Here is a 24721-nt window from a genome sequence, read left to right as displayed (position 1 = left end):
TGTGAGTCCCCATCCTTCTCCCCTTCTCCTTTTCTAAATATGGGGCCTAAAGATTTTGAGTCCTTGGGCAAGGATTTCCTGAATCTGTAAAAGCTTCCCTCTTATGCATGGAGGGTTCTTCTTTGCTTTCCTAAGGACCACTGCTTGCTTCACTGAAATTGCTAGTAATTTATAAGGTTCTGTTCACCACATCTCTTCTGAAACCCAGGTTGTTCTTTGGCCAACACTGCATCTGTTTTCAGTGCAAAGTGTGATTAGAGAGAATCACAGCAGGAAGAAGACTACATATCTTTAAAACTACAAAGACCAAAATCTTCTTCAATGAAAGCTAGGTATCTTAAGAATGTATCCTGTGTCAGATTCAAAAATCCTACATATGTATCAACAGTAAACAAAAACAGATTTGCCCAATGTTTGGCACCATGCACACTTGGCTGAAAGGAATACTATGAGGTCCAGGCACAGGTTATCTGATGTTTACAAACTAACTTTTACCCAATCACAACCATTAAATTAGATGATTGTCAGTACCATTTATTACAAAAATACCTTTCACATTATAGGGGGTACAAGAGGTCAGGCTTAGAGGATAAGAAGTTCTAATCAGGTCTTTCATGATTTTTTTACACCAGTTTTCTTCAATTTAGCACCCATCAGATAGGTTGGGTCTGTAACTCCTTGAACTTTTTAGCTAAGCTTTGGCCACATAGCTGGGAGATGCTATCCCAACATAATTAGAAGATGCCAATTGGTAATTATGCCAACTGGGAATGGCTAATTTAGGTACTCTCCTCCCATCTATTCTTTCAGAATTTGTGATTAATTCCTTCTATGTGTACATTTCTGCAAGACATACAATTGCCTTTCAAGCAGCAGAAATGCATCACTAGAACAACAGGTACTAAATATTCCACAGTTATCATCCTTCTCCAAGCAACATAATCTGAGTGCATTGAATACTTCAGGGATGAGATCATCTCAATATCGGTGAAGAGGAAGGGCGACTCTTCCTGAATAATACCATCTTTAAAAAGTGGATTTTTTGTGTTCTAAACGAAAGCCCAACAGGCAGTGGTGATGTGGACATGGTGTTTTCCAATGGGAGAGAAGCTCAAAAAGAAGTGAGGACTGGTCTAATGTTTTCCAATCCCGATGAAAATCAGGCTGCCCTATTTAACGCCTGGAGGAAGGTGAGATCTTTAGTGCTGGAGTAGAGGTGCCCTCAGCTACCTCCAGTAGGGCACCACTTGCTCTTCCTCCTGGTGCTTCCAGCAATTGATGCAGCAGTGGCTGTTGGTACAGCAATGATCAAGAGCTTCCAAGGAGCCCCAAGCTGGCAGTGACGGTCCCAGTGTGCCTATGCAGTCCGTACAGCAGTGAATGCCCAGTGAGTGGCTGAATGGGTTAAGGTCCTGCAGCTGACAAAGCAGAGACAGTCTCTACCTGTCTTTCAGCCTTCCCTAGCAGTCAGTGTGATGGTCTGAGCTGGGACTGTCCAAGATGCTTGAAGGCACAGGATGAGGCTGCTGCTTGCAGTGAAACATGCTGGAAATATAGAAGGCCTGGAAAGGAAAAGATGAGAAAAATGGCATAAGAGAGCCAGCCACTATAAGACAGTAACAACTAAGAGGGTCAGCACGTTAAGAGATAACATCTGACTCCATTAACATTGGACTGAGCCTACAGTTTAAATCTGTGGCCAAAATGCCCCCTTCTAACTCTATGGTACAGCTGCTAAGCATATTGTATTTCTGATGTACTGGCTAGACCACTAATATCAGAAATGGAGGACACTGATCAAAATGTTACGAATCTCTGATTTCCATAAATATGCCTTCAGTTTGTGTCTTCCTAAAAACATATACAATGTTCTGAACTTCAATAAATCTAAGCTTCACGCTCCCTTTGCTGCTCTGGAGGTGGATGGGAGGGGCTGGAAACACACAATCAGAGTAGGAAGTGGAATGATTTCCTCCAGGCTGTCTACAGACAATACTTGCAAGGGTGTGTCTTTCCTTAGTTATTTCCTGGCAGCTTGTACTAAGCCCCGTGCCCTTGCTCCCTTCCCAGACCAAGTCCTTCTCATTCAGCTAGCCCTTATCGATTTCCATAACATCACAGCAGCAGAATCCTTTCGAATGTGACCAAGCAGGAAAAGGGTAATAAAAAGGGCAAGTAAAAGAATTAAAGAATTGGAGGACCTCTCCTATAAAGGAGAGTGAAAGCACTGGGGACATTTGAGCTGGAGGGAAAAATAGATGACAAAAGAGGGAACATGATAGAGTTGTATGAAATAATACCTATCTAATATAGGTTAAATACTCACTCACTCTCTCATGATGTTTAGTGCAATCCCTATGTGAATTCTATTTGCTGGTGCTACAATAGGACAGGCAGAAGAACAAATCTCTTCTCCCTAAACATATTTAAGAATTCACGACCACAATGTCCACTAGCATTGACAGCTTGAAAAGAGGTGGAGGATGACAGCAAGCCAATCAACAGCAATTTTCCATAATAGCCAAATGAAACTTGCACGTTGAGAGTCTGCCAGTGGGCAAAAGGGGACACAGGCCTGTGGCCTCTGAACATAACTTATGAGTCTCTAGAAGCATCTGTCTGACTTGTGAAACAGGATGCAAAACCGGACGAGCCTTTGCTGTAATACATGGTTACCCAATCAGCATGCAGTTATGTATTTAGTATGTAAAAGATGTCAACCCTGATTGCTCATTGGAAGGATCGATAATGAAGCTCAAACTCAGATATTTTGGTCACCTAATGCGAAGAGAGATCTCTTTGGAGAAGACCCTGATGCTGGGAAAGATTGAAGGCAAAAGGAGAAGAGGACGGCAGAGGATGAGATGGTTAGATAGCATCACTGAAGCAATGAGCATGAAACTGAGCAAACTCAGGGAGGCAGTGAAGGACAGGAAGGCCTGGCGCAATATGGTTCATGGGGTCACGAAGAGTCGGACACAACTTAACGACTAAACAACAACAACAATGTAAAAGATGAGAGCCAGTTTGGTGTAGTGGTTAAGGCACCAGGCAAGAAACCAGGAGACTGTGAGTTCTAGTCCTGCCTAGGCACAAAGCCAGCTGGGTGACCTTGGGCCAGTCACATTCACTCAGCCCTAGGAAGGAGGCAAGGGCAAACCACTTCTGTAAAACCTTGCCAAGAAAACTGCAGGGATCTGTCCAGGCAATCTCCGAGAATCGGACACAACTGAACGGATTAAAAAAAAGTGTAAAAGATAAGAACTCTCTGTTGCTTGACTAGTTAGTTCCCTATGAGAGCAGAACTAACACATGGAATGCAGTTAGCTGGAGAATCAATTCAACTGCAAATCAGGAGTTACCATATCTAGGTTGCAAACATCCAGGCAACTATTAAATGGCAGGAAAAGTTTGGAATTTTCTCCAAATCTTTGCTGTCATTTTGTGGTCATCCAGATTTTTATAGCCCAAATACAATAGCCTTATTTGAAACAATTTCAAGCTTGCTTGATCAAACATGTTTGTGTACATAAGAACATAAGCAGTGCCCTGTTGGATCAGACCTGTGGACCATCTAGTCCAGCAGCCTGTTCTCACAGCGGCCAGCCAACTGCACAAGGAAGCCCACTAGCCTCCCAGCAGATGGCCTTCAGAGGCAGTCACGCTGCCATCCAGGCTAACAGCCATCGATCCCCATGACTTCCCTGAATTGGTGCAACCCTTTTTTGAAGCTAGCCAAACTGGTGTCAGCACCACATTTTGTGGTAGTGAATACCAAAGTTTAATTACATGTGGTATATATTTTTTTTTCCTTTTGTCTGCCCTGATTCTCCCAGGATTCAGTTTTATTGGGTGACCTCTGGTTGTAGTATTTTGGGAAGGGGAAAATAACTTCTCCTTGTCCACTTTATGCAAACCATACATAATGTTTTACACCTTGGTCATGTCCTCTCTCGTTTGCCTCCTTTCTAAAAAGCCGCAAGTGTTGCAATCTTTCCTCATAGGGAAACTGCTCCAGTCCCTTGATCATCTTAGTTGTCCTCCTCTGAACTTTCTCTAGCTGCACTATATCCTTTTTGAGGTTCAGTGACCAGAACTGCACACAATATTCTAGATGTGGTTGCACCATTAATTTATATAAGGGGTATCTAAAATATGATTTCATATTATCGTTATCATGCTGTTGCCCCCCCCCCACCTTTTTTTGTAAAATGTCCAGAAACATGCAAGGAATGTCTGCTGAATATCAGAAGTAGAGAAGTTGAACGAAATTATCAGAGATTGGGGTTTCAGCACTCTCCCCCCTTGACTATAGTTAAGACTTTTATCCTGCCTTTTCTCCACCAAGTGCATTCCTCCAAGAACACTATAAGATGAATTAGGATGAGAAAGAATAATTGTCCCCAATTCTTCCAGATAGCTCCATAGACAAGCAGAGACTTAATCCTGGGTCTCTGATCCTAGTCCAATATCCTATATCACTTTGGTTCTCTAGAAAAATAGATCATGCAAAATAAAAGGAAATTATAACACTTACTTGACTTGCATAATCTGCACAGAATTTAACTTTACTTAGAATAGAATAGATAGAATAGGGGACACTTTAGGGGACAGAATTAAAATAAACAAGGCCAGTCCCTGAATATAAGTACATAACACAAGAGAGGTTAGAGAGTGTTTTTCCCCATCTGCTCACTTTCAAATCAGTTGGGTTACATCTTCCATCATTCCCAGCCCAACAAGGCCTATAGCTTGCTGGTTTCTTGTCCAAACCCACTCCTGTCCTGCCTTGCCCTTCTATTAGCCCCCAAAGGGAAGCCCTTACCTCCCGTTTTATTTTGGCAAGAGCCTCAGTTGAACTTAAGGGAAGTTGTTCTTAAGCATCACTGCTACACAGGGACCCAACTGCACCATATGGCTAACCCAGTCACCTCCCCTTTCCCAGTGGCACACAGTCAACGATGTTTAGTCAAACGGGGAATGACCAATTTTCAGCATCCTCACAGCTGCTGCAAAGGTGGCTGAAAAACTGTCACTTCCTGCCTTTTTTTCTGTCTGATTGTGGGAGCATGAAACATAAAATGAACACAGAGTTCCTACAGAAGCCCCCTTTGGGGGTGGGGGACTACTCTACAACTTTAACTCTGTTTCAGCAGCCAGATCAGAGGGTTAACCCTCAGTTTGGATGTCAAACCTGACATAGGACTTGTAGACAATTAAAAACTAAACCTCTCTAAATCCAGTGCTGACTAGGCTTAACTGTTTGCATGACATGCTTCCGTGCACCCCCCCTCCATTAAACATGTTGTGCAAACAGGGCCAGAGTTTAATTGGGGGAGGAAAAAGTAACCCAGCCTTCCAGCATTTGATTCTTTCCACCACACATATGGAATTCAACTCCTCAAATTCTCATACTGGCTGGGAATTGAAAGTGGGAAAAGTGCTAATAAACAGGACTTTCTAGATAACACACTATAATTCATTCTTGATCTCTCTCCTATACCGCAGAATGAACTAACTCCTTCTCACTCATTGAAAGGCAGACAGAGAGGCAAAAGAGGGTCAGACAGACCGACAAACACAGGTTATAACTCACCACCCAGTAGGCTACAAGCGCTCCTTGGAGCAGTCCCACAATCACATCAGAGGGATGGTGCTGATAGTCCGAGATGCGAGTCAGTCCTGTGTACATGGCCAACATCAGTAACACAAACTGGACCAGCGGGCGCAGCAGTCGAGCACCTCGCCAGGTGAATCGGGCCTGCAGGTAGAACTAGGGGAACGAGTAGTGGAAATAGGATATTCAGCGAACAGTAGTTCTGCAGAAAGTTGTCAAAATCTGCTTAAATCTGCAGTCATAAACAGATGCAACTCTGGCAGGAGCAACAGTGAAGATCCAGGAATCTCACAGCAGTACTCCAGAGAACTTGGAGAATTAAGGGAAGGGGCTGGCTACTTAGATGCATTGTGGAAATGCTTATAATGGAGTTTTTTGCTCAGCATAATCGATTAACCAATTGGTGCTGGATGTTGGCCATTAGAAATCATTCAGGTTCTATTATGAGAAAGGAAAGCAGGGATGAGAACAACAACATTAACCTTTTTCACCTTTTATCTTCTCCAGCTGTAGAAGGCGACCAATGGCAACAATTAAAAAGAAAATATGGAGAGTTTATGCAGAACTGAAAGTTTTCCAGTTGCCTTGGAAATTAGCTGGCCACAAGTGCATTCTACACATGGAGGAGGGCCACACCGGTGTGAGGGGAACAGAGGGAGAGTGGGAGACCCTTGTCCTTGCTCCCCCTCTTCCCTACATAAGTGTGCTACATCTTGTAGATCCCCTGCAGAGGATGACAACAGGGACAGATTCCAGCATTCAGTAACCTGCTCCTACTGTTAATGTCCTTTTTCAATACAGTAACAGAGTCAGGCCATCCCAGACAGGCATCTCTTTCCCGTCCCCTCCAGAGGCTGGGCTTAGAATTTCTCTCTGAGTCCATTTCTTTGGGAGGGGATAGCCCCTTTCTCAGTTTTGAAAAAAGGGTCTCAGACTTTTTCATTTCCTCTATTTCCATGAATCACAGCTCACAACTCGACTTCAACATACTTGGCTGAAGTCGCTACATTTGGCTGGGCTCACTTAACATGGGCCAAACTCAAATGAATGCAAGGCATTGCTATTGTGTTTCATATTATGTTTAACCCTTTCTCTATGTACATGGCAAATTCACGCAATAAATCAGACAGACGGCTTTCTTTCTCCACAGTGGAAATGGCAATTTGGGAGGGTTCTGCATACCCAGCTTTCCCTCCAAATCTCAATTCCGAAGGCTTTCTGGGAGGAGTTGATGAATATTAAATCAATGAAGCTTGTGGACAGATCTGACCCAAGACGAGGGCTCAGTGGTAATCTAGAAAACCTGCCTCCCTCCTCTGGAAGAGGAACGGGAACATGCCTTCCGTGTATTTAGCCCGTGAATGTTTAGAAGCATAGCTATAATGAATCAAGATGAGAGCAATCAAAAAGACATTTCAAGTGCCTGATAACTGGGTACCAAACATTTTTTTCTACTAGTTTCTGGAATGTTCTGCTGCCTAAAAGGGTTGTGTTGCTATGAAGAACTCCTGGCTCCCATTCACACAGGCAAGGAGGAAGTTACTCCATATTAGGCTGGTCTATGACCATAATAAAGATTTGATTACTCCATAAGGCAAACTATTCCTTTAATATGTCTGCCAACTGTATTTCCCACACCAGTATAAACCTTGGAGGGTTGTGTTTTTGTTTTTTTTAATGAATAATTTTGAAGCTACAAGAGAGCCCCTTGCACCAGGGTTATCAGGCTGCTCCTCCATCGGGTTCTGTTTTAAGCAGCTGGCTCGTACGGCAGCTGCCTGTATGAATCTGTCTTCTTTTCCTTGTGGTTCATGTAGTGTGATGATCTGCCCTCCCCCCAAACGTCACTTCTGTAAACCTGGAGAGAGGAACTTACCACCAAATACATCATGGTATACATGGCAAAGGAGGCATGGCCAGAGTAAAAGGATTTTCTGGAAGAGAAAATAAGATGTTTCTCTGAAGAGAACATGATACTTGCTGTTTAGTTTGGTACACTGACTTCAGCCACAAAAGCCTTGCAACGTGCTCACTACCCACAACCTTTCTCTGTCTACACTAAACCGCTTTCTTCTGATGCCCATTTCATGGTTTGATGGCTATCCAGAAAGGGTCCAATCCTACCACCAAGTACCCCAGAACTCAATGCAGTTAATGCTTCATTAAAATTCATTATTTTAGGGAGACCTCGATGCCCCTAACTTTCACTGGACTGAAAGTTTGGAGAAGAGATTAATTTGGTTAAAAAGTGATGGCTTCAGAAAGTTCTCTTTGCTGACATCTAGTGGGCATCCAGATTTCTATAACCCAGATAGGGTAGCTTTAGTGTGGTGGAATGTCTAACAGTCCCTGGGAACATGGAGGAGGGGGGTGGACCATTACAGAAAAGATTCCTTAGTTCATGGAAAGGGGGAAACATGAGAAAGAGACTCAGAGTAACTCCAACTTAATTATGCTAGGTTTAAGTTGATCTGGAGAAGTGCTTTGACAGGTTTTTCAGATTTTGATACATTACCCTACTAGCAGTAAAGATCTTTCCAGAAATCCAACTGATGGAGTTTGCCAGCCTTGCAGGATTGACACCCAGTGAAATCTGAGATCAGCTTTGACTGTGGATTTTAGGTCAAGGTAGCTAATAATAAGACTGCAATACAATATAGGCATTGTTCTCTAACAGAAACCTCACTTTGATCCATCTTATTTATCAGTGCTCCCTGTTTTTGTAACCATTCTGTCTCCTCCACTCCCATCATGATTAAGCTGATAGCAAACTATTCAAACCACAGATAGAGCCAGGCAGGGAGAGAACAGAGGGGCTGGAGGGAGGTAAGCTGCAGGAAGAAGCCAGATTTTGCACGTGTTCCTTTTGCTTCTAAAATGAAATCTGATCCCATTCTTCCTTTGAGGCTGGGATAATGACCCACTGAATTGCATAGGCCTGCCCCACCATTCCATCTAGTTCTGACTGGATAAACTGCCCATCATCATTCCAACTTATACCTCCTTGGTCCAGATACCCTCCAGAATTTACAGGAAACACATCTGCTGGAGTGTGTTTCAGCAGGAAGAACCAGAAGAGACTCATGGAAATGGTAGGAGAATAGGTGATGGCTGAATGTCAGATCAGGAGAAGCATGTAATGGTAAAACAAAGAAAAGAAGAAAAAAGAGAGAGAGAGAGAGAGAGAGAGAGAGAGGTTTCCTACTCTCCCAAAAGACAGTGTGAGCCTTGGATGGCACAAGACTTGCCTTCTGCCTTGTTGGCTGGAGCCTGTGGAATGGACTGTGGCAAAATGGGCAACCCAAGATTTTCTCTCCCCACTCCCTTGGATTTGTGCCTCTTGTACCACTCACATCCTTCTCCGTGGGCACGGACAAACACTTTGCCATTCCTTGAGACTATCCATCTAACTCAGTGTTCTGACTGAACAAAACTTGCCATTGGGGCAAGAAAGTGACTTTGTATTTCACTTGTGTTCCTTGTGGGCAAGCTTTTTAAAATATTTCCTTCTTTATTACACCAAAATCTTTCTCTTTCTTGGATCTAGAGATGTATCCTGATATATTGGCTTCACTTTCTAATTTCTGCAGATTTCAGGTTCTTCTTTCGTTCTTCAGGTCTGTCCTCCAAAGGATGTTCCATGATAAAAGTTACGGGGACCCTCCATACCTGTTCCAACTTGAGAGTTCAACCAGCAGCCTCAGTGGCAGCAGAGTATGATGAATTCAGGTTAATACCTGGCACTGCTGATACCTGTGGTCAGACCACCTCTTGATATCTCTTTGGAAGCTGGAACCTACTTATCCTCCTACAGAGTCCAGATCAAGCATGGACACATTTTTGTGGCTGATAGTCATGGTTTTTTAAATCTTTGAGGCTGCAATTCATATCATTGCAGAGATGGGCAGATTTTTTGCCCTGTTTCCACTGGGGAATTTTTGGTAGTTCCAGGGCCTACAAAAAGGGACTTGGGACCTACATATAGCTCTCATTTTGCCCACCTTTGAGCTAAACTTATACAATTCTTTTCTTTTCTGGCTAGCATGACTCACTGGCTGGGTTGTAAACTAACTTAGCTGGAGGCCACCAGGTTGAGGAAGGCTGTTCCATGCAACTTCAGAAGGACAATGGGAAATTCAGTCCATGAATCTGTTTCACAAGCACATAGCTTGGCTAGGATGTAAAACAAAAGGAATAAAACATACACACAATCTGTCACTTTTCTGTGAGCCATTGTCAATGTGCCACTTGGGGGTTTCACAATACACACCTGGCCTCCTTCTCCTTAGCGTGGCTTCCAGTGCAAAGATAGTCCTCCATGTATCCAACAGAGCAGCTGGTGAGAGTGAAATTAGGCCGACAGACAGTCAGAAAATGTGGACGGAGCCGACCCACAGAAACTTTTGCCATGTTAGTGAGTGATTGGCCCACGCTGCAGCCAAAAAGGAAGGCCCCGATTTCTTTATAGAGGGCAGCCACGTAAGGATTGGAGATTATAGAGCGTGAACTGTGAGGCAGAGTGTGCACATGGAAGGTTTCGCCTACAGTGATCTGCAAGAAAGAACAGAGATGTTGGTCTATAAGTAATTCTGAAACGTGGGAGTAGGGGTAGGGAGAACAAATGTTTCTTAGGTAAATAGTAAATCTCACTGTTTCAGCTGATTATACAGGACATTGTCTTCATGCTAGTCAATGGCTGAATTCACACATAATACAAAGCCAAGGTTTTAAAACCATGGTTTGTTGGAGAAGCCATAATGTTTGGTTCACATACAATACCAAATCATAATGGGTGGATTAGCATGAACTGGCCACTTGAAGGCTTAGGGTTGTGTGTGAAACATCCAAGAAGAACTAAATCAAGAGATGCTTTAATATTGGAAGAAAATTTGCTCTTCCAAACCAGGTTTTGCTACAGTGATAGAAAAAGGATATGCACTAGGAAAGGGAAATGGGGGGATCCACCTTTGCTGAAAAGGGTACTGGGCATTGGTCTGAGAACCCAGGAGAAGGCTTGAGAGTACAGAGGTTCAGCAGGGGAACTGGTGAAGGAATGTGTCCAACTGCAAACTTCATTCTCTGAGCATTTGGCTATAGGAATTCTACTGTCAGAAACTGGAGGAAAAGCCCGGGTAGTCTTCCCTTTCTCCCTCCCTCCCTCCCTCCCTCCCTCCTGACTCACTGCTAGGAAGGGGATCAGGGTGCCTGCTGAAATGAGCACGGTGTCAGTGATGGTCTCAGAATGCTGCAGCGGGTAGCTGATGCTGCTGTCATTGCAGAAGAAGCCACGGCGCACTGGAGAAATGAGGCCAACTTCACAGATGAAGAATGGGATGGAGGCTACAGAAACAGGACAAATTTTTCTTTTTCCTTTCTTTTTTACTTATTAGGTATCTTAATTTTTGTTAAATTTGCTTTGTCTATCTTCTTTTCCCCCCTTTTATCCATGTATAAATACATAAATATATGTATAGTGAAAATTCAGTGGAGATTTTAATATTGAAACCATTGAAACCATTATCATCTAATCCATAATTTGATGTGAGTCATGGCAATTCTTTTTTAACGCTGTATTTTTTAACGTTATATTTCATTTGGAGAAAAAGCCAAATAATTCTATGCTTGTAATAGTGACATCCTAAATTACCATTAATTAATACCAGAATTAATATTGATAGATCTCTTTCCTTTATTTTCAATTCTCTTAGCTAGCTAAATAATACAATATTAATAATCTCCAATCACATCATATAAACATCACCATACAATGCATCAAAATTTATAACAATAAAAAGAAAAAAGAAACAGGACAAAGGGAAAAAGGAAACCACACAGGTGCACTTTCTCTAACCTAGTGACTTCCAGAAGTATTAGCCATGTTGTCTGGGTATTGAGGGCGTCTGAGTCACAACTGAATTGCGGAAGGATGACACAATTCTAGTCCTTACATTTCATTACACTACACTTTCTCATGCCAAGCAAAAGAAATCAGAGTGGGTCCATATAAATATAAGGCTGGCCTAATTCTCAGGGCCTGGCTGATCCCCAGCAAGCAGATGTATCTGCTGTGTAGATACTACCAAACTTTCTCCTCTAGAAAGGAACAGCCACCGTGTATTCCTGTGCTCCGGGAAATGCAAAATGCTGCACTGGGGTGGGAGGGCATGCGCAAGGAAATGGTGCTGTCTGACACTGTCTGCATGGATATGAGGCATATCCAAAAGGGTCCTTGCAACTCATAGGCCTTCTTCCAAGTATGTAACATCTGTAGTAATTACGGACATTTTGCTAGTAAATAATACACACAACAGTTTCCTGGGAACTTAAAAGTAAGTCTCTATATCCGTGTTTCTCAACCTTGGCAACTTTAAGATACATGGGCTTCAATTCCCAGAATTCTGGGAGCTGAAGTCCACAAATCTTAATTCTGGGGAATTCTGAGAGTTGAAGTCCACATATCTTAAAGTTGGCAAGGTTGAGAAACACTGCTCTATATATTTGCTACATCATAGTTTATTTCTGTCCTGCTCTTTCTTCTGTAGAGATCCATCTAATATCTGGACCTGGATTAGAGCTGAGGACAAGCAGTTCTGCAATCTGGAGCTCCTCCCTCCCTGAATGCAGCTGCAAAGGGATCCAAAAGTTCCAGTTTTGATTTACTACATCTTAAGATGTCATCTGACACTAATCTGAGACAAATCTCAATATGGCAGCTGCACACATTTTATTGTGGTTTATTTCAACAGACTAACAACAGTTTATCTGGGCTGAGATGACATAGCAAACCATAGTTTATCTTAAAGAAAAGCAAAACTTTGAACTCTTCCTTGAGCTGCATTGGAAAAAAAGGGAGCATATGAGCCTGTGGCTCACCATCATAAAATGCAACCACGCCTTTCATCTCAGTAATTAAAAGTACACAAAGTAGGCTATTATTATTAAACTGAGGGGATGTAATGAGGTTGTGGTTTGTTGAACCACAGTGGCTGTGTTTACATAATATACCAAGTCCAAACCAAACCAACCACATTGTAATTGTAATTCTCGTCTCTAGGTCTCCTTAGTTCTTCTCACTTACAGCTAACTTTGCCTCACTCAGCCAAAATAACCTTTCTGCTCTCAAGTTCAGTGCTGAAGAAAAACAAAACGAGTTTGAGGAATGGCTTACATTTGCAGGACAAAATAGCTGTACATGATCCTGATTGGTTGACATCCACTGGCTATGTTCAGACAAATGCTTAGCTAGGTCAGGTACAAGCCTATCAACTTTATTCACACAACGTGCTGCAATTGATTTGTTTTCTCCTTGGGTAGCTTTCTTTTGGTACTGAATCTTGATCAGGATTCAATGTACTGTACTGTACAAATAAAAAAAAATGGGTTCATTTTGTAATCAAGTTAAGTGTGTTGTCTGAGTGCAGAAATAATGTCACCAAGAAGCCTCCCATATTTCTGAAGCTGCTTTGCACGTTAAAAAAAAAGCAACAAATGAGTGGTTGAACATGACGCTTTGAAAAATAAAATTAGCTAGATGGGGAGCTAATCTGAGTCAGGGGGAAAGTAACAAGAATGAAGACTGAACCAAAATTTGCTGCTGAAAGGATGCTGGTTTCATAATGTGATTGAATGAGTCTCTGTTCTGGTTCACACATTGTGCTAACCCATTGCTTTTAAACCATGATTTGTTGAATAAGGCTTACCCAACATGCTATGCTTAAACAACTCTCACGAGATGTGAGACCAACCAGTGTTTTTGTTCTGTAATTTATTGGCTGTCCAAGGCAGCATTACACTTATATGAGAAGAGTCTCTTTTTGCTCTTGAAGACACATTCTCATAGAGTATGAACTTCTACCCTGAAAGGCCCCTCTTCCATCTGCTGCTACCATGAGAATGATCTTACCACATTCTTGCCAGGGGGACTTGGCTGCAGAGAAATGGGGAAACAGGGAAAGTGTGGTTAACATTAAGGAGGATTCTGGGAGCCAGCCACAGGAACGGAGCAGATTTGAGCCCTTCTGCCTCAGCCTAAGGGAGAAGACTTATGCTCCCAAAGCCACCACATCAGCTCTGAACTGAAATGGTTGCAGAGAACCAACCACTACTACCCCAGCCTCTCTGTCCCCCGCATCCCCCCAATTCTTCTTTCTACTATCATCAGATTCCCTGGGAAGGGCCAGTGAATTCTGCTCACCGCATAGAAGAATGTGAAACCAAGCAGGGAAGCCTTGGGGCATGACACAAGATGCCTTGGCCCCTTCTGCCCAGGAATCTTGGAATGCATGTCATTTCTCCCACCTCTGGGCCCTTGGCACAAAGAATCTCCACCCCAGCCTGAGGAATATGCCAGCTACCACACCCAGACTGATCTATGTGCCACTCTACCACATTTAGCAATCACAGAAGGATTTTGGAAGCCTAGGCATGTAGAGCAGCCATCCCCAAACTGATTGCCCATCTATTTTTTCCCCAATACAAACAGGAGTTGAAATGCATCATTTGTCAGCTGCTGCCCCATTGGGTATTTGGAGTCATACTGTCTTGGCGAGTGCTGCTAAGAACACATTTTTCTAATCACTGAACCACACTTAAAAATGATTATGTAGTTCCGAGTCTGATTAATCATGACAATTTTTTAATTGATTGGACTTATGGCCCAATATAAAGAGGAATATTATTGCATTTTTAATAATCAACACATTAATACAGTTTTTATGAAAATGCTACAGCTGAGACTTCTCCAACTTTGAGCCCTCCAGATACGTCTGGGCTATAACTAGAATCTCAACATAGCTGAACTTGGTTCCAAGTTGGGGTTGAATGTTTGGTAAAGTTCTTATTTGGAGGCAGCATATCAAATCCTCTTCCACCAGTCACATAAATAGAACGGGATCACCATCTGCCTAAAGCACTGGCTTTCCGTGTGATGGATACATATACAGCAATAGCTTCTAAGCTATTGTGTTGATATTTCAGCAGGAAGAGTTGGAAGAACAACAAACGAGGGGCAGTGTGGTGTAGCCACAAGTACACTAGGGCATACAGTTTTCACACTGCCATGTTGCCCAATCATAACCACAGGCCACCCATTTCTGGAGGGCAGGAACAGATGGCATCGTCTTCAGCACACTCCCAGTCTGCTACAAATGCAACCCCTTCCTGGTGTTGCCTGGCTACAAATCAAACAAGTTTCTTTTCTGGCTGGTGTCTGTTGGACTGGTGCTGTCCAGGTTGCCTGCTGTGCCTTCACTCCTCCTAGGCAAGCCCTTGCATTTTTATTGGTCGCTGTGTGCAGTGGCAGGAATGCCGTCTCGCTTCATTCAAAGGTTGCTGCATTGCAGCACCCTTTTGGACCTGCATGCTACTCACACCGCTGGAACTTCCTTTATTTTTTCCCCAGTTCACCAGTGCATTCTCAAAACAGTTCTTTGCTTTCGTTTATTATTTATATAGTTTTTGAAAAACTGTTTACAAAGTTAAAGCATCAGAAATCACACGTATGCAGGCACTTTTAAAATTAAAGTTCCTTTCTTGCATTTTCCCAGGTTTTGTTGGGTTCCATAAGACACTCCCCTCCCCCATGGAAAATAAAGTGATTGGCAATTCCTTTCCTGGCATGGAAAGTTGGGAGGGCACAACAGGGGAACTGTCTGTTGGGGGAGGCATAGTAGCTAGTAGTCCAGGCTGAATTCCTGGCAAGCTGCTGCCCAAGTGTCCCAATCTGGATAGATTTTTCTTAAATTGGCTTAGAGTTCAGCTGTCATCAGCACGGGACAACAGTAGTGCAGAAGTGTCCCTAGACTTGGACTTGGGAAATTGTTTTCCAAATTCATAGTTTGACCATGATGTTTAATAGATGCACTTTAGTCATTGGCTGAGTTGAAACAATGCACTAAGCCCCAGTTTGGTTGACTGAATCAACTATGAAGACTAGATTCATTTACAGGTAGTCCTCACTTAACGACTGTTTGCTTAATGACAGTTTGAAGTTACAACAGCCTCAGAAAAAGTGCTTTACAACATGTACTTGCAGTTATGACTGTTGCAAACTGTCACACACCCCCCACGGTCATATGATTGTGATTTGCGACTTTTTTATGATGGTCGTAAAGGGAATAACTTGGTCGTTAAGCAAATTCTGGCAAAAAAGTCCATTGGAGAAGCTGGATTTGCTTAACAACCACATGATTCGCTTAGCGACCACGTGATTTGCTTAACAACCGTGATTTGCTTTACAACAGTCATAAAATGTTCATAAAATTGGGTCCAGTCACATAGTGACTCACTTAACAACCACCCTGCTTAACAGCCAATTTTTTGGTCCCTATTGTGGTCGTTAAGCGAGGACTACCTGTAATATGCTAAAGTAAAAACTATTGTTTACAAACCACAAGATTTGGTTCACCCAACACTCAAAATCAAAGTCAAATCAAATGCACTGTGACATGAGTAAACTGTGTTTCTCTACCTAACAGTACCTGGAACCTCCTAGGAGCAAGAATAGAATTCAGGTAAAATAAGCAAATGAGGTACGCGCAGGAGCCTTCTGCAATCCAACAAGGGTCAAGTTGCAGACAGCTGAGGCAGAACAGTCATCAAGGCAGAGAATGCCACAGGCTGACAATCAGGGTTTCTCTGTCAACCATCCAAGCCTTGAGGGGACAGCTGAACTGGGCATATGCATCTAGGCTTCCCCCCACCCCCACCCCCACCCCCACAAGTAGTCTCTCTTTCTCTAGGCTGCCTTGAGAAGGCTCCAGTTTGCCAGCGGGATCCTCTGGGAATCCAACTCTTTTGTCTTTCTCAGGAGTAGCAAATAGGAGAAAAATGAAGACAATGGTACATAGATCATGATGGAAGTGAACCAAACAAAAAGCTCATGGACCAGAGTCAGAGACCTAGAATCAGATGCCAGAAGAACTAGGGCAAGGCCTAACCCCCCTGGGAGCTGCGGAGCATATTCCTTCACAGAAATGGAATGAAATCTGGCCTCCTTGGGAGCTGATTAGAGATGGGATAGCCAGCAGTAGAGTCTCAGGGATGACACGCTGATCATTCTGGGCCAGCCCAGGGAGAGCCCCGATCCTTTGAGGCCATACGCATGCCTGCCTCCCATGTCCCAGTTATGCCAATAAGAGTCCTTCAGTCTTTATCTTTTACTTGATGAGTATTTCTAAGAAGCCACATACTCCTAGGCCTTATCCAAATTCTCCTTCTCCCCTAATTTTCTGAAGGTCTTGCTTGCTAGCTCACAATAACCTTTCCGGGTTCCCACAATAGTCGCCTCTTGCAATTATCTCCCCCCAGTTCACCTTATATGGTGCCCAGTCCTCCCATGCACGTAGATCTTCCCTGGCACTTGGAGGGAGCTATTAATATCCACTCCTCATGGCGCCCTGAGATATTCCCACTGCCTTCCTTGGCCCACTGCCCAGGTGCTGGCCTGCAAGACAGCAAGGCTGGCCAAGCTGTTCCACCAGGCTGAAGGTCCCCTGCTCTGAGGTACTGAGTGGATTCACACATTAATCTAAGCCACTGTGTGTTTTGGTTTCTGCTTAGAACAAAGCAGATCAGGCACGTGGTTTGCTTATGGTTTCTTGACTTATTCTAGTTTGTTTTTGTGTTTCACTTTCCTCTAATCGGCTCACTAGAAGTGCAAGACAAGAGCAGCTGAAAAAGTGGGGAAACAAAGCAAGACAGGCAAGCCATGAGAGACTCTAGCTGGCTCAACAAACCATGATAGAAACTATCCATGGCTTAGCACAATGCACAAAACCAGCCCGTAACTGCAAAGCAACTACATCCTGCAGCTCAACCACTCCACCAAGAGGGGCCTGCCCTGTGCCCTGAGTGACACTCCTTTGACATTATTTGGCAGGGTGTTACTCCTGGTCTCTGAAAACAGGCAGCAGCCTGCCCGGCCCCCTCCCACAGCAACACCCAGGAGAGCAAGACTCAGCCTGCGATGTCTTCCCAGTTTAGGGAAGGAGGAGAAGGTTCAGGAAGAATTGAAAGTAGGAAAGCCGTAGAGGGAGGCTGGAGGAAGCTTAAGAAGCTGGGTTGGAATCAGCTACAGAAGCAGGCTGGAGTGCTAACTGGGGATAAAATCAGGATCTTTCTTCTCTAGGAACAGGCTTTGCCTGCCTCCATGGTTTAACCCCCCCCCCCAAGTTTACCTGATCTTTGCTAGCTATAAATACTTCTAAGTTAGCATCTGAGGGAGAATCCAATTCTTATCTGAGGTACTCTCTGAATGCCTCTTGCTACCAGTCCAGCCACCAGTAAGCCAACCTCGTTACCACTGGTTGTCCTAATTCCCAGTCCGCAAATTGCCTGCAACCGAACCCTTGCTCCTTCTAGATCTCTATCTGTCAAATTCTGCAGATGAAATAGTGACCTGAATAAGTCAGCTGCATGCTGGCCATCCACATCAGTCTTCCTAGACAACCTTGGTGCAAATTTCCTTCTTAGAGTCTGGCCAGATTTCCCAACAACCTGGCTCTAGCACCTACCCAATGCTGGTCTAATGTTGTACAGAATCATAGGATGACTACTGATACAACACGATGCAAGGGATATGGTTGAAAAGCCCTCTCAATTCCCAGTATCTCATTTCCAGCATTATAGGAATGATCACTCCAACTTCCAGGCCTACTTGCTTTACAGACAACATTAATTCTGCCTTTCACCCAGATTTTCCCAAAGGTGTTAATTTATCTAACGCTAGCTCTGTACACGCTTGCCTGGGAATAATAGACTTTGTAAAATCATGAATGATGAGGAAACTGGATGGACATTTTTATAATATTCTTTTCAAAGTATTAAAATTCAAGAATTAATGAAATTTATTAGAAACAGATTCAGGACTAGGTTCTACAAATACGTTATCATATGGTGCACATTATTATTATGCAGAATTCATGCTGCATTATTTGGTAATAGGCACACAGAGAGAACAACCATCCATCAGAGAAGTGAGCAGCAATAGCTAAAAATGAATCCTTCCCATTCAAAGACAACGTACCTTGGCATTTCAGCTACTGGAAGATAAACACCATGGCACAGCAGTTGTCTTGTGTGGTTTCTAAAGGTATCTAACTGGCCATTGCTGGGTGTAGAACAATTTCCATTTTTTCTTTTAAATGAAGGTTTGCACATGCTAACAGTTTCTTGACAGTATACCACACAGGAGAACTATTCCTGCATGAAATATAAAACCAGTATGCCTATTTCCATCTAACATATGGTAAACAGGATATTATTTCCTATCTCTGTGATGTTTATGAAGGATCTATTCCTAATTCCTACACAAGGAGAACCAGCATGGTGAATAGTTTTAGTACAGAAACCTGGGTTTTATACTGGGGACAAGGGACTCTTAAGGATGCATTGGCACTTAGATAATTTATTTTCTATAATGATACGAGATATTTTAGTGTCTGAGATGGAAAATCCAGATCCCACCTCTTACAAATTATGAATGAGGATAGGCTTCTAGGAAGTTCTCCTGCACACGTTTAATTCAAAGCTGCTCCAAAGAATGGAGTGCCTAGGGACAAATCAGATTTCCCCACCCCTCAAGCTGTGATTAAATATGCCTAGAATCAGTTATCTTGCTTTATTTCATGTCTGGAGGCATTCTCTTCTAAACTGTCTGAAACTGTTGTGCATCTCTTAAAAGGGTATTTTACCTGATGAATCTAATTAGATTAGACTGGAATTCAATATCATTACAATACTTGTAGAATTCTCAGAAAGAATGCTTTCCCAATTATTAAATCATATTGAAAAAACTAGTCTATGTAATATGCACATCTTGCTCAACTGTTCTGTAAAAAGAGAGTACTCAGACACCCTGTCCTGTTCACAGCTAACCATAAGGGAGGACAGTATGGGTACTTTCCTAGCACCACTGTTTTCTGCTTCACTTGTAAAAATAGGGTCACATTTCAAATGTAGTCACATGCTTTATGGCTTGTACTGCTGCAGCTGTGAATTGAAGCCATACCTTTGATCTTCAAAATCTACAACTAGCCACTAAAATTTCACATCTGCCATGAACTCATTAGGTGGCCTCAGGCAATCCGACCTCTCAGTCTTATCTGCATGATGAGGGTAACAAGATTGTTCCAAGAACTACAAGATAAGAGATCTGAAGCTCTTTGAATACTTCAAAGCAGCTTCACAACCTGCTGCCTCCATGATGGGTTGAACCATCATTCCCTTAAACTACGGTCAGCATGGGTGGCCATGCTGGCTGGGGAATATAGGAGTTGCCCTCTAAGGTAACTGGAGGCCACCAGGTTGTGGAAAGCTGCTGTAAAGTATTCTATGTTTGCTAATGGTTATTATTAAAAACAGATTGCCTTGAAGAGGTTGAAGTCCCCTGAGACAGCCTTCCTTCAAGCCAGTGAAAACTGATCTCTCTCCAGCGGCAACAAACAGTGAAAATAATTCTTTCCCTTTGCTCCAGTCTCTCTTGCTGTCTTGCTTTGTCCTTCTCCTTTGCTTTCTCAGGCTTCATTTCAATTTGGAATACAGCAGACCATCAAGTTTGGGCTATGTTTTCATATCTGAACTTTTTTTTTTTTAAAAAAAAGTGAAATAAAAATAAAATATGGCTTCTGTGGAGACCGACCAGGCACTTCCAAGTCCTTTTGGAAATTATTCAAGGGCTACAGTAATAGCAGGGCACAAAAGGAGACTGCCCAGAGCTGCCATCCTCATCAGGCCCTTGGCTGGCCCCAGCTTTTGTGTTTTGAAACACAACTCTCTAGCTTTCAAAAATGTACAACACAGCTTGGAAATAAAGAAGCTGCTTCTTATTGAGAGGCAGGAATGGAACATCCTCCTGGAATGAGGACGTAAGAGTTTAACCCCTCCCCAGCTAGGACCTCGTCCCACTCTGATGAATGCTCTTTCCAACCACTTTACGTCTGTCCCCAAGAACCAAACGCTTCTCAGCACCACTCTTGTCCTTCTTGCTGCTGACGCCATGCCAGAAGGCGGCTGAAAGAGGGAGAAGCCAGAATTTCTGATGGGCTGGGTTTGAACCGGGGTTTCTTTCATCAGTTCTGTCTGGAAGTTCCCTTATTATTCAGCACCATCCAGCATAAAATCAGGGCTGTTTGTGAGCACAAAACCTGGTACTAGGGCATAGAGTTTAACTTCCTGGAAAATGCTACATTCATTTTAAAAAGCAACCACAGATCAGTTTTCTGGTCCTTAGGGTTGGAGACAATAATGAGCTTCACATGGGCATGGGTAGAGCCTTGGGGAATGTCAGAAGGCTGAAGTATGACTGAACTGAGTTCACTGGGGTCTGAACTTGAATGGCACCATATTTTTAAATATTTTTTAAGATTTTTTTTATCCTGCCTTTATTATTTTTATAAATAACTCAAGGCGGTGAACATACCTAATACCTAATCCTCCTATTTTCCCCACAACAACCACCCTGTGAGGTGAATTGGGTGGACAGAGTGTGACTGGCCCAAAGTCACCCAGCCGGCTTTCCCACCTAAGGCAGGACTAGAACTCGCCATCTCCTGGTTTCTAGCCTGGTGCCTTAACCACTAGACTAAACTGGCTCTGGTTAGCAGAAGTAGAAACTTGATCTTTTCTGCCATGATCAGCATAAGTGGGTCACTTGGTCTCCTGCAACAATGGCTCCACCACAACATTTCATCCAACCCTGATCCTAGGCTTAATTCTGGTGAAATTCAGAGGAGGAGAAGACTTGGTGCAAGTAGCCCATGGTCTTGATCCAAAACTTCTCCTGGTCTTCTGTCATAAATTATAACCAAGATTTACTTCCAGAAGGCAGAGTCAGTCAAAAGAGGCCCAACCCTCTTATTTGTTACTAGTGTCCATGCAGAGTTTGAGGATAGTTGCAGGGAGTCACTTGTGGAAAAGGGTTTCAAACTTCTTCCCTAGGTTTTGATTCTTTCCTGCAACAACTTTTCCTGACAGCTACCTCAACTAACTAGCTCAGAGTCCAGTTGGAGGTGAGGGTGGGGGGAAACCTAGGGGTGAAGAGAATCAGTGGGTATAGGGAAGAATTAAAGTCCTGCTTGCTATGATCACCCATTCTTCTCAAGAATTTGTTCTCATCTCTATACAATTATTAACCAACAAGGAGAAAATCATTAACCAAGAAGCACAAATTTGCAGAAATGTGTGTTGGTCTGACTTCCAAACAGCCACCTCCCCCTGAATCAAGGCAAAGGCATCTGTGCTCAAGGGTCCTTAGCACCTCTAAAAGTGCCATACTCACCAATGGCTATAAAGCTTGCCTCCCTGGAAGGAGAACTTCCCAACCATCAAGGGAGCCAGTCAATATGATCTTTTTGTGCTAGTGAGTTTCAGCTGTAGCAACTACTTATTGGATGTTCATCCCACTGGAGGAAGAGCAATAATGAGCAGAATGCCATCCATTACAATCTCTCCTGATACTGCCATGTGGCCTCCTGTAGGAAGTGGTACCCACTCACTGCTGCTGCTGCTTTCCCAACAGCAACCTCTGGCAGAGCACATACAGAGCAAGAAAGTGGAAGTGAACCTGGCAACTCTTGAGGGTCATAAATTTAACACCCCATCAGAAAGCTATTTTTGAAGACTTGACTCCAACCTAGCCATGGACCACTATGATTCATGGTGGCATAATTTCCACAACACATGCTAAGGACTAAATTAAAGTCCTCCATGGAAGATGACATGAGTATCTGAGCAGAGGTTCGGGCTGCACATTCTAACTCAGAACAGCTTTATCCTGTTGTAGAAATAACAGCTGGGCATGCCCAGTTGGAGCACCCAGTACTGGTTACTCTGATTCTTCCATATGGTAACAAGTTTGGCACTGCATTACCAGATCCTTAACTATCTAAAACCAACATAAAATATATGCTATGGACTGCCGCATAAATTAAGCATGTAGAAATTACCAAAGATTCAACTTTCCCTTTTCTGGATCAGGGTTTCAGATAAAAAAAGACTAATTCAACAGCAAGAATCCTTCCACACTCCATTACCCACCAGATATTTTGGGCTGCAATCATCATTTCCAGCCAGCACAGGATGGTGGGAACTCTAGAACACATGGTTGTACATAATGAATGGTACCAGAGTGTGGGAGACTGGATTAGAGAGCAGACTCCCATTTCCCCTTGGTTCAGACAAAGAAAGCATGATGTGGACATGGACACCCATTTATAAAGTAAGGCGCTACCAACAGGAGCACAAAATAAGCTGGTCCATCACCTCTGTTGCAGAGAAGTTGATTATCTAATTCCTTCCCATTTCCCATTCCTCTGTGGCAAAGAGTCTCTCGATAAACAATTGTCTTGGACTAGTAGGTGGAAATTGCAAAGCCCCCATCCCTCACTCACCCACAAGTAAACACACAATATCCACGGCCACCAAGGTCTTCCTCAGCAACGCTCGTGGAGGAGCAAAGTCACTGGGTTGGATTCTGGAGCTCCGCACAGTCACCCGGACCTCTCTGTGTTCACTACGCCACTGTAAAGGCTGCTGGGCCAGATTATGAAGGAATTCAGAGCGATCGTTTTGCATGATCTGTTCAGGTCAGCTTGCCCTCTGGATCTGGTTCCTTAGCCCCTGCAAGGAAAGCAGAAGCCAGAGCTTTGGTTCCAGGTGGAGAGATGGTCAACTAGGATCCGATCAGCAGCTCTTGGTAGCAAAATAAGGAATGTCTTTGCCGGGCTGGGCAAAGAAAGCAAAGCTGAGGGTCCCCTGGCGATTCTACCCGACCTTCCAAGGGGCCTGGCGGCGGGGCAGGGTGAGGTTAAACTACAACCAGTATCATTTGTCTACAAGTTATTAGCCCAGCGCGCCCCGTCGCGAAGGACACGCTTTGCAAGGCTCTTCTCGCGTTCGCTGCCCCGCCACGAGATGGCAGATCTGGAGTAGTCGAGCCAACCGAACCTTGCCAGGGAATGGGACAACTTCTGGGGAAGCAGTTGCTTCGGGGCAGAGACCCACCTGGCGTCCTCGCTTTCTCCTTCAAGCCACGCCGTCCCGGTTGGCGTTTCCAGAGCTAGGACGGGAAGCAAGAGGGCGTAATCTTATCCTGGTCTGTCTTTCCCGGTGGGGCTGAATCTCGGCTCGGCTCAACTCGGTCGCTGCTGGCCCTTCGTCGGTTCCTTCCCTTTCCCTCCCTGAGGCGCCCGCTCCACCCTCCCTTCTGCTCGGCTGAGTTGCCGGAGACCCCGAGCGGGAAAGGAAGTCGCGAGACGGCTGCGATCCAATTCACGTCATAGAATGATCGAATTGGATCGCACGTGCACTTGCGCGTAAGCCCCTCGGCTTACTTCCGAGTCGATCTGCCACCGTACTCTTGGGAAGCAGAAGAGATTGGCAGGGAGGAGCGAAGGACGAGAGATCGGGGCGGCGCGCAGTGTGTCCCCGAGCCAACCCTTTGCCCCTCATCCGTGCGGGCCATCATCGGTAGTGTTCCGTGCCCAGGGGCCTGGGAAGGATCCTGCCAGCCGCCGAAAGGTTCCTGGGATGGGAGAAGCGGCATCCACCAGCAGCTCTCCCCTCCGGCAGCAGACGCGCTCTTCGCGTCTAGATCCGAGGGCGGTCCCTGTCGTGAGGCACGGTCAGGTGGCAGTTCTGGGAGTTTATACAGACGTGTAGTCCCAATATTCACCGACATTACTGGACTATTCCTTCCCTCTCCCCTTATCAAACTCCCACACTCTTGCTTCTCCACGTCGCCTGCGCGGGAGCCAAGCGCACAGCTCGCATTCTGCTGTTCGAGCAACTTTGCTCCACCTGAATAGCTTTCAGGTGTGTCCAATCAAGTTGTCGCGGGAGAACGGGAAGGGTACTTTAACCCATACAGGGCGCCACGGAGGGGAAACTTAGGGGTCTTCCTCACTTGTACCTAATCATAGCCCAATCCTGATTTGGCAACATTTCCCCCGCCCGCCCCCCCCCCATCCCACGACGTTACCTTTATTTTGCTCCCAGCCCATAAGTGAGATGGGCTTAAGTCATCCTTTATGGAACCTGTGTTTAAATAGTATTTTCCTCCTTATTCTGACAACCTCAAGGCATTTAAAATCTGATAGTCTTTGTGGC

At 44.1% G+C, this 24721-nt stretch overlaps 1 protein-coding gene across 2 annotated transcripts; it reads right to left on the bottom strand.

Moving 5' to 3' along the window:
- Positions 1 to 513: 513 nt before the first annotated feature.
- On the bottom strand, positions 514 to 24211 carry LOC103067987 (phospholipid phosphatase 3-like). Of its 2 annotated transcripts, none has more exons than XM_007423892.4 (7): positions 23947 to 24211; positions 23005 to 23233; positions 10800 to 10957; positions 9888 to 10168; positions 7494 to 7551; positions 5597 to 5773; positions 514 to 1562 (listed from the first exon to the last, which is right to left on the bottom strand). In XM_007423892.4, exons 2-7 carry the CDS (start codon positions 23186 to 23188, stop codon positions 1461 to 1463), a joined length of 960 nt encoding a protein of 319 aa, XP_007423954.1. In that variant the 5' UTR covers positions 23189 to 23233; positions 23947 to 24211; the 3' UTR covers positions 514 to 1460. The 2 variants fall into 2 exon arrangements, with proteins under 2 accessions (XP_007423954.1, XP_007423953.1); XM_007423891.4 differs by having other exon boundaries at positions 23618 to 24210.
- Between the last annotated feature and the right edge of the window lie 510 nt (positions 24212 to 24721).

Source organism: Python bivittatus, unplaced genomic scaffold (genome assembly GCF_059951505.1).
Source record: "Python bivittatus isolate LINGU-HERP-01145 unplaced genomic scaffold, Pbiv_v1 ctg000220_np1212, whole genome shotgun sequence".
Classification (NCBI taxonomy): Eukaryota; Metazoa; Chordata; class Lepidosauria; order Squamata; family Pythonidae; genus Python; species Python bivittatus.
This window is presented reverse-complemented; position numbering and strand designations above follow the sequence as displayed.